The sequence below is a fragment of the Eucalyptus grandis genome, chromosome 7, assembly GCF_016545825.1.
Source record: "Eucalyptus grandis isolate ANBG69807.140 chromosome 7, ASM1654582v1, whole genome shotgun sequence".
NCBI classification, from domain to species: domain Eukaryota; kingdom Viridiplantae; phylum Streptophyta; class Magnoliopsida; order Myrtales; family Myrtaceae; genus Eucalyptus; species Eucalyptus grandis.
In genome coordinates this window covers 34,701,727-34,711,519 of record NC_052618.1, presented here as the reverse complement: position 1 = coordinate 34,711,519, position 9,793 = coordinate 34,701,727, and the positions used below count along the sequence as shown (strand labels likewise).

Here is a 9,793-nt window from a genome sequence, read left to right as displayed (position 1 = left end):
TGTCTTCGGTATTGTGGCACTTTCATGATTAGCATCTTCGGTTGCAGTGTTCATCTTGTCTTCATTACCAGCATTATTGTCATTGGTGAAGTTGCTTTCAACACAAACTCCATTAATCTAAATGAGATTAACGAACTTTTCTCTACAAAATAAAATAGAGATTAACGAACTTTTCTCAACATTTATGATTTATCCAATTGCAAAATCGTACAATAATCGAAATTCAAAGCGTACAAGATAATTACATTCGCAAAAAAAAAAAAGAAGAAGAAGATTACGTTCCTATATTTTTCTTAGAAACGTTTAGGAACAACACGTACGGAAAGTGTTAGAACAAAAAAAAACGAAACGCGTTTGGTTGCATTTCTGTTCGCTTTTTTTTTTGTTTTTAGAACGAAATAAGAACAGAAAAAAGAAACATAAAAAAGTTGTTTCTTTTGAAAAGAAACACTTCTTGGAAGGCACAAAAGAACAATAACGAAAAGAACAAAAAAACAAAATCGGAACAAAGGAAGAACACCGGCTGAAGCTCTTCTCCTTCGTGCGTGCTCGTGGCTCTCGTCGGCTGAAGCTTCGTTCTCCCTTTTCCGGCGTCTCTCCCATCTCTCCAGCGGCTCCCACTCGGCTCACTCTCCGGCGACTCCAGGTACGTTTCTGGTGCTCCTCCTTCTCCGGTAAGCGTTGCTCCCCCTTCGGCGCTCCTCCTCCGGTCAGCGTTGCTCCCCTTCGGCGCTCCTTCTCCGGTCAGCGTTGCTCCCCCTTCGGCGCGACAGATCTGGGACGGCTCGCTCGAGCCTCGAGCGAGCGTTGCTCGCCCAGATCTGCCGCGCCGAAGGGGGAGCAACGCTCGCTCGAGAGCGAGCTCGAGCTGCAGCTCGATCTGCAGCTGCTCGAGCTCCCCCTTCGCTCGAGCAGCAGCTCCAGTGATGCGGCGGTCCGGTGTGGAAGAGGAGGAGGTGCTCCTAAGCGGCGACGGCGGCGATGCCGGCGTCACGTTGAGGAGCGAAGAGGAATCGGAGAGTAAATTGAGGGCGAGGGGTGGGCGACAGGTGATGAGGCGATCGAGCATGGTGGCGAAGCAAGTGATCAGCATCGAATCTGCTCTTGGCTTGGGGTTCGTCTCTCAGCTCTGGGTGGATACCCTCTCGGTAAGTGACGGAATTCTTCATCTTGGTTCGTGTAGCAAAACCTCGCGTGCCTGCAGAAGATTGTCCATTGAAAAATTTAGGTGGGTTGTGCTGTAGCAGGTGACTTTGAACGGTAACGAAGGCTTAAAAGTGTTGTCCTTATAACAACTCCTGGAGTTTACTAGTATTCGTCTTGGTTCTTGTAGTTTTCTGTTGTCTGTTGTGGGAAGCAAAATCTCTGTGCCTGCAGAAGATTATCCAATGAAAAATCTAGACGGGTTGTGCTACAGTCGGTGACTATGAATGTTAATGAAGGCTTAAAAGTGTTGTCTTTATATACCAACTCCTGGAGTTTACTAGTATTCATCTTGGTTCTTGTAGTTTTTCTGTTATCTGTTGTGGGAAGCAAAATCTCTCGTGCCTGCAGAAGATTATCCATTGGAAAATCTAGGTGGTTTGTGCTTTAGCATGTGACTGTGAATTGTAAGGAGGCTTAAAAGTGTGGTCTTTATAAACCAACTACTGGAGTTTACTGGTATTCAATTTGAGTCAATCAGAGCGAACCACTTCAACAAAAAGCTAACAAGACAGATAATAGTAAATGTCATGTTTTTTTGGTAAAGATAGTAAATGTCATGTTGGTCTGTGCATTTTTTTTTTTTTTTTTGCATTTGGTATCTTATTTATAGTTATCTAAATTTATTCGATAGTTGGAGGAAGATAGAGATGTACATAAGTGAACGCATTTGCTTTCGCACTTGATTGTACTACTTAATCAGCCTTCAAGTCAAGTTTGCCTTGTGAATCACTTAATAATGCAGTATCCATTGGAAAACCAGTGATTAAGGGAAGAATCAGGTCCATTTGCAGTCTTGATTATTCTCATATGCTATAAGGACACATTGCATTGCTTATGGGAATTGGAGATTGTCATCTTTAATATGAGATTTTTCTTTGGACTAGTGGAACGTTGTGATTGTGGAAGTGAGGCCGAATTTGCTTTCTGGTGATTCAGAGAGATTTCTTCTTGAAGATGTCTGCCAGGTGCTTTTTTGTTTTTCACTTTTTCTTTACTGAGTAACCTTGCATTTCCCTTTTGTCTGCAAATCATTATGGTGGATGCATTTACTCTGTGAAATAGTGAGATGTTCGTTGTTGTTTGTTGTGATGTATATCATTCACAAATTTAAGGTTCCACCACTTTGCTTAGCTATCCAGAGTCGTTGCTTGGTAGTTATTTGGAGTAAATTTGACTATGAACATACTTGATATATTGGTCAGTGAGTCTGAGCGTTCGATATATTATGGCCCTCAAGTTCTCGCTTGAGTAGTTTTTTTGATGGTTAATATCGCCCAAAGTTTTGTGGCAGGTAGGTGATGTTGTGCTTGTTGAGAATGAGAGGGTAATGGAGAATGAGTTGAAAATGGTGGGGCTGGAGACATTGGTATGTTTCTGTACACTAGAGTTTCTTTTTCTCTTGATTTTCAAATTATTTATCTGCGTAAGTAGTGTTCAACTTGTTATGGAACTTGTCTAAGGAAGGTCTGAATGAGGTTTGACGACGTGTTGGGTTAAATTCTCCTCGTAAAATTGACATGTTCCGGAGAAACGTGCACAAAACATAGTCGATCAACTCATCATATGCACATATAAAAAGGATGGTGGAGTTTTGGTTGGCTATTGACAAGCGTGCAATATTAAGGAACATGAATTCTGTACCTGAAAACTGTTATTTTTCTGCATCAGTTGCTTGCTTGTTTCAGGAGCTTATGCATAAGTTTGCTATTAAGAGCTTTCTATTTCTGTTAGGTAGGGTATGAAGTTGTAACTCCTGGCAGAAGAAGTATTGGCAAGGTATAATGATAATTTGCACTATTTATATCTTTTTTATAGCTATGTTTGCAGGAGCTACAGCATGTCATCATAAGTGTTATCTTTCTTAAGTAACTTCCTTTTGGTATTTGCTAGGTCAGAGGTTACACATTTAATGTTAATTCAGGGGCTCTCGAGTCCCTCGAGCTTGATTCATTCGGTATCTCAATCATTCCATCAAGTTTGGTATGTGAAGCATTCCTTTTGATTTTGCAAACTGAGTGTTCTACGTGTGCCTGGGCCCCTGTGCGTGCATGCGTGCGCGTGGGGTCTTGATGTGTATTTTTACGGAATATGTGTCAACTTCAACATTCATGTTTGTATATGCTTGCTGTTGTTTCAGGTGAGTACTTATGCTTTGTTTGTTGAGGATGTGCATGAAGCTGCAGCAGCACGCTTACAGAGGCTAACAAAGGTACGTCAGAGTGACAAAAACCAATCTTCATGGTCTCTAGAGCATCTCTGACATCAACCTTTCAACTTGCTTTTTGGTCCATTTCCCCTTTGTTTCAATCTTATGCACATTCCCCCTACTTAGCAACTTTCATCTCATGTGCCAGGGTTGGTGGGGTGCCCAGAACGTTGGGAAATCCTTCAACGAAGTGGAAGAATATTATGATCTTGAAGAAGATAGATTAGCTAATGATCGCTGCACGAGAAGAGAATTCCGGCGCAGGAGATCCCGTCCTAAATCGAGGGAAAATCAGGACGACTTGGACCTTCCAATGGACTTTTTATGATCCCTGGGCATACGCACTATCCCGGCATTTAGCGTACAACCATTACTCTGTGGAGGACCTTCCAGTCGAAGTCCATAAAAGGGCTCTTTGGTGATGCTCGTTACCCGTCGATCAGCTCGAAAGTGCACACAAGAGTCTTTTCGGTCAAGTACTATAGTGATTTCGACGGAGCATTCGACAGATCTCGAGGAACGACAGCTGCAATTGGATGCAGGTTTGGATGAGCAAAAGGAGGCCAAAAGAGTAGGCGATTAAAGATTGACTTGGTAGCTTTTTCCAATCTTTGCTCCAATGCGTTAAGGATTCTTAATGATTTGAGCCATGTATAAAGCCTTGTATTGCGCCAATACCATGAGGTCTGATGGGCCCTGCACTATGGCATTCCGTGGAGCACTGTGAATAATCCCATATTGTTGCTAATCGCTGTCGCAACAGCCACATTGCGCATCTCGTGAAGCAACTCAAGGCGGCGTATGTTTCAAGAACAATTTCATGATTAAAGAAAATAATTTTTTTTGAAATAATTTTTCAAGAAAATGTCCATTTTCAAGTTAGAAAATTTATTTTTTTAACATTGAGTATACATGTATCTTTGACCATAATCATTTTTAGCCAACTAAACAAATGAAATTTCAGAAAACTAGTTGGCAGCGAATATTTTTACTTGAGTAAAAGCAAAAAAGAACAATTATTCGATTGGCTGCGTTGCCTTGAAAACTAAAAAAAAAAGGTAACTAGTTTATGTTGAGATGTATGAAATTTTCGTTTAAGGGCGCATATATGAGCATGTTGAAAATATTTTTCATTTCACACCCCATTTTTAAAAAATTAAATTTATAAGCATTTAATGAGAATGAGAAATCAATATCAATTTTTTTTTTTGGTAAAAGAAATCAATATCAAGTTTATATGCTTTAAAACTAAAAAATAAAAAAAAAATGTACTTGAAAAAATTTGATACAAACTTTAATTACAACATTTTCTACGAAATATGCCATATGATCATGCTAAAAATATTTGTCTTCACTAACCATGAACAAAATAAAATTAATGAGCATTTCATAAGAATGAGAATTCAATATCAATTTTAAATTTTATTAAAAAAAAATTTAAAAAAAATAATAATAAAAAAAAACAGAAATTTTTTTGTCGTTTACCAAACGTGTTTCGTTCTTTTTTTATTCTAGAACAGAAATTTGCGATTCCAAACATGTTTTGTTTTTTTATTCCAAGAAGCAGTTTTTTTTATACTTACCAAACGCGTTTTTTGTCCGTAAACTTAGGAATGTAAAACACTTTTTTTTGTTTCTGTTTCCAAAAGAAAAAAAGAAAAGCGAAGTGTTTCCATGCGCACCTAAGTTTCTTTTTTTATTTGGGAGCAATATCTACACTATTTTTCTTTGGCCGAGAATAATTTACACTATTTTAAAAGTTGCAACTGAATTATTCATATATTTCTTATTATTTGAATAATATTGTAGGATTTGTTTTTTATTGTGTGAATATTATTTCTTTGATTTGTTTCTAAATTTGAGATTGCAATAAAGAATAATACAAATCTCGGAAAAAAAAAAAGGAGTAAAAATGGAACCGGTTGAGGAGGCCAACCTTTCAAGCGCTAGTCGTTGAAGAAGGAGGACATGAGAACTTAAATTTGACAAATTTAAGATATTAAATAAAACTCCTCAAACATAAAAATAAAAAAATATATATTGTCCAAGATGGAAACCCATCCTAGATCCGTGGTTGACGGATCACGGACAGCTAAGCTTTTTCCATTATGAATCTACTTCTAAAGTCCATATGAAGGTTCGGGCAGGGAAACGATAAACGAAGCTAAGATCAGAGTACTGAAAGTGAAAGTAGCCATTCGTCAAACCATGGATCAGAGTCTTTGCATGAATGGAGGAGAAGGAAGAGCTAGTTATGCCCAGAATTCCTTCGTCCAGGTCACTCACTCTCTCTCTCTCTCTCTCTCTACCCTCGTATCGTACTGCCGACGCCTCACCCAGATCGGTGCAACTAGCTTGCCATCACGCTTGCTGGCGCCGTCTAAATTGCTTCTTGACTGGCTCCCTCCCCAGCCCATATGGCCTTGCAAGTTCTGGCCTCCACTGCTGTCATGGTCTCAGCAAGTTTGGCATCACCATCGAGACCTTTATGATTGTGGAGGCGGTGCCCAGCCTCCAGACCTGGAGGCTTGGCCCCTTAAGATTTAGAGGCTCACGGCTATTGAGGAGATGGAACTCAATACACGTCGAGCTTCGGCAAGGTGACTAGCCCAATACCCATGCCGTCATGCTTAGAGAGAGAGAGAGAGAGAGAGACCCTACTGGAGAGGGGTCGTCATTCGGCTTGGCAGTTGCGCTCGCGGTTGTCATCTTTGGCTGTGGTGGTCAGAGGCGTTGCGATGACGGCAAAGGCTGAGCACAGATGGAGAAGATTTAGGTCCTTGTTGATTCGGGTTGGCGAGAGATTAATCTGGTGTTGTCTGAGCCTACCGTACCAGGTCAACTTCCACTTTATGCGTCTTTCGCACCAGTAAATCCAAACTCAACTCTTTTTTGACCTTAAGGCAAAACGCACAGACTTCAGCACATCTAACGCATTCGGCTTGGCAGTCCACATGTTGTGGACTGAACCGCTATGGCCTACCTTACTCGACATTCGCATCGTTTCATGAAATTCCTTGTGATCACCTCAAAGACAGCAGAACACGCCCGAGCCCATTCCAAAGTTTGAGCCTATGTCACATTCCTAATCATTTCAATCGAAAGCGATTTATATAACACACTTGCAAGTGGTTGCTTTTTAATTCATAAACCTTGCAAGAGTCTGGTTTAAGTGCAAAATGAAAATCGAAGATTCAAAATCATGCATGTTATTGTTTTCAATGCTGTAACTGACTTGATGTCCATACGCACAAATACAGAAACAGGTTATGTCCCGAGCAATGCCAGCACTGCAAGAAACCCTTAGAGAGCTCTATCTAGATAGCTTCCTGAATGCTTGAAATCGGCAGATTTGGGATGCTCTTCAGGTCCCAACGCACTGCTGTTTTTGAGAGAAATGATCGATTCCATCGATGCCATACGAAAGAAACTAAATAAGACGGAACCCACGTTTCAGATTTTCCTAAACGATCTCTTCCATAACGATTTCAACAACTTAATCAGATCAATCCCGAGCTTTTACGAGGAGCTGAGGAGAGAGAAGGGAGGAGATTTCGGACCTTGTTTCATAGCGGCAATGCCCGGGAATTTTTATGGGAGGTTGTTCCCGACCATTCTCTTCATTTCATACATTCTTCATATAGTGTCCACTGGCGCTCTCAGGTTAGTTAGTATGAATTCACTTTAGATTGATTTGTTTGCTCTTCTTTATTTGCTTCATGCAAATTATGTTACTTGTGCACCTTATCAGGTGCCCGCCAACCTCGTTAGTGAGTTCGGATCGCCCTTAAACAAAGGCCATATTTATCTGGCAAGGATAACCCCGAAGAGCGTGTACGAGGCATACTTGGACCTTTTCAACAGGGACATGACTGTGTTCCTCAAGTCTCGTTCGGAAGAGCTAGTCCTTGGAGGTCGTATGATGTTCACAATGATCGGAAGAGATGCGAGTATCAATTTGTCCGAGGATCAAGTCTCTAATATATGGGAATTGCTAGGAATGACAATAAGCGATATGGTCCAAGAGGTTTTACTCTCTACAATCTCCGTGTGCTTCCGCGCTAGTGCGTGCCTGCGTGCGTGCCCGTCGAATGCATTGTGTGAATTATTTCGCATAAGACTGTTTGATTGGTGTGGCCCAAATGACTCTCTGCTTCAAACAATTGCCGGTAAAAGGAAGCTCATAAAATTTTCATTACTTAGTTATGAATGGTAACTCCCCACGTGGTTTGGTAAATTGACACTCCAATTTCCACAGGATAACGGTAGTCTAGTATAAATAGTTTTTTTTAGTTCTGTCTACTGTTCTGTAATAATTGTTTTATGTGCAGTGCTCCGATTTATCATCGCTTTCTTCTCACCACCAATTTTTTGGTCTTGTGCTTAAAGGGAATAATCGAAGAGGAAAAACTAGATGATTGCAACATGCCCTTTTACCTACCTACTCCTGAAGAAGTTAGATATGTGATTCAAAAGGAGGGCTCATTTGACATCACTAGGTTCGAAACATTTAAAGTCACCTGGGACGCCGAAATGGGTGACGGCGATTTACAAATGAGGGGCAAATATGCGGCAGCAACCGTTAGAGCGGTCTCAGAGTCCATCCTAACAACACATTTCGGAGAAGAAGTCATGGATGGCTTGTTTGAGAGGTTTGCTAGCAAAGTTTCACAGTACATGAAACTACATAAAGGAGAATATTTCAACATCCTAGTTTCAGTAAAGAACAGATGGATATCAACCCTCATGCAATCCAGTTAACCCTTAACTCGAGTGAAAACAATGTCAAACATATGTAGAGATGTGTGTCATGGAATAAGCGAACTTTTCTTGGATGAGCCCACGAAACATCTTTCAGTTGTTATCAAGCTTCGGAAATCAGTTCGGTTCTTATTGTATATTACCGGTAGATTCAAGCTTTGCGGGGTCAGTCCCCCTCGAAGTTCACTTGATTGATCAATCAAGGAAACCAGTTTACCAAAATAGTAGCAAGTGTTATAATATCAATAACGCAATCCACATTTAGTTTATTATTCTCACATTCAGTTACTTTCGTTAACGTTTATTGTTCAATTTAAGTTGCACGATAACTACCCACTGTATAGTGATTGCCCAAAGGGCACGATAGCATCTTGCTGGAAGACATTATATGAAGGTACGCGAATGGGGATATATACAGGTCTAAGCCAAACTATCTAATGATCTAAAAGCACACCATTGTGTTTAAGAGGGCGATTGGCTAGAAATACCCTTTCACCGACTATTCGACATTCGACAATTCAAGTTATCAATCAAACTTCATCAACGGCGAAGGTTAGCACAAAATTCTTCACATTACCACTTTCGATCTAGATTACACATGAGTTTTGTTCATTCATGAATAATCGGGTTCTTCAATCCTTTTAGTTCCCAAACATTTGGTATCCAAGCTATTCATATCTTTGCCTTGATGATTTTTCGTGGGGTTTTTGATTGAATTAAAAATTGGGGCTATATATGGGCGAGAGAGAGATTGGTGATTCCGGCCAAAATCGGGCAACCCACAGCCTGGTTTCGGACCGGTACGATCGCACCACCATGGGCAACGAAAGCCCTAAGTTAATTCCGCTTTATGGTGATCGCTGGAGGGGAATTGAGCAGTAGAAGTAGTGTTGGTTAGGGTTTGCATTATTGATGGGTTTTATTGTTATTGGGCTACTCATGTTAGGCTAACCCAGCCCATAACTCAATAGCCCATAGCCCACAATTTAAAGAAAATAATCGTCAAGGCAATTATTTTGAGGGTGACTTCTTTAAAAGAGAAGAACGTGTTTCTTTCTAAATGGGGAACTATAGAATTGTGTATTATAAAGGAAAAGAAGAAGAACAAAAAGGCCCTCTTCTTGTGAAGAAAATTGTTTGCACTCGATCTCTCTCAAGATGCTGCAATAGGTCCATTTAATCTGTGAAAAAGAAGGCACGTTCCATTGCGTGATGTACTTTCCAATTAGTGATAAAAGGTATTCCTAGGCCTGTTTTTGTATGCGGTTTTGACGTTACTTGATAGTTTAAGTTTAGAATTTTGGAATTAATTTCCATCATTATTATCAGAGCATGTGTTCGTGTTTCCTGATTGTTAAACATGTTTAATAAATGAATTGTTGGCTAGAAATCGCAAAATGACACCGACGAATGCTCCAATACAAAAAACTGAAACCCGACCATACTATTCAGGGTCATTTCTCGATGTTCTGTGCATTAAAAATTTATTTTGGAAGTGTCGTAGTTCTTTTTGAGATGAGAAAAACGAGTGGCAACACATCGTCGAATGCTCCTGCACGCGTGGCCGGAAGGGACAGTCATCGGCGCATCCATGGCACACACAAGGGACTCCCCCAAGCA

At 40.4% G+C, this 9,793-nt stretch overlaps 1 protein-coding gene and 1 non-coding gene across 4 annotated transcripts; both read left to right on the top strand.

The window, feature by feature from the left end:
• The first annotated feature begins 457 nt into the window (after nt 1-457).
• On the top strand, nt 458-4,172 carry LOC104453309. 3 transcript variants are annotated; one of them, XM_039318061.1, is made up of 7 exons: nt 463-1,148; nt 2,091-2,171; nt 2,498-2,572; nt 2,938-2,982; nt 3,097-3,186; nt 3,344-3,415; nt 3,561-4,172. In XM_039318061.1, the coding sequence occupies exons 1-7, from the start codon at nt 927-929 to the stop codon at nt 3,738-3,740; spliced, it is 765 nt and encodes a 254-aa protein (XP_039173995.1). In that variant the 5' UTR covers nt 463-926; the 3' UTR covers nt 3,741-4,172. The 3 variants fall into 3 exon arrangements, with proteins under 3 accessions (XP_010066138.2, XP_039173997.1, XP_039173995.1); XM_010067836.3 differs by lacking the exon at nt 2,091-2,171 and having other exon boundaries at nt 458-1,148; XM_039318063.1 differs by lacking the exon at nt 2,498-2,572 and having other exon boundaries at nt 458-1,148.
• A 3,194-nt stretch (nt 4,173-7,366) lies between these two features.
• On the top strand, nt 7,367-8,395 carry LOC104453308. The gene is made up of 2 exons (XR_005552709.1): nt 7,367-7,439; nt 7,802-8,395. It is a non-coding gene; the product is annotated as an uncharacterized LOC104453308 (transcript).
• The last annotated feature ends 1,398 nt before the right edge of the window (nt 8,396-9,793 follow it).

What these genes read in the sequence shown, in the direction of transcription:
- LOC104453309 (XM_039318061.1), top strand. Translation starts at nt 927, where the DNA reads ATGCGGCGGTCCGGTGTGGAAGAGGAGGAGGTGCTCCTAAGCGGCGAC. An exon ending in TGGTGGGGCTGGAGACATTG is followed by an intron (nt 2,573 to 2,937) that starts GTATGTTTCTGT and finishes TATTTCTGTTAG; the next exon opens with GTAGGGTATGAAGTTGTAAC. An exon ending in GCTTACAGAGGCTAACAAAG is followed by an intron (nt 3,416 to 3,560) that starts GTACGTCAGAGT and finishes CTCATGTGCCAG; the next exon opens with GGTTGGTGGGGTGCCCAGAA.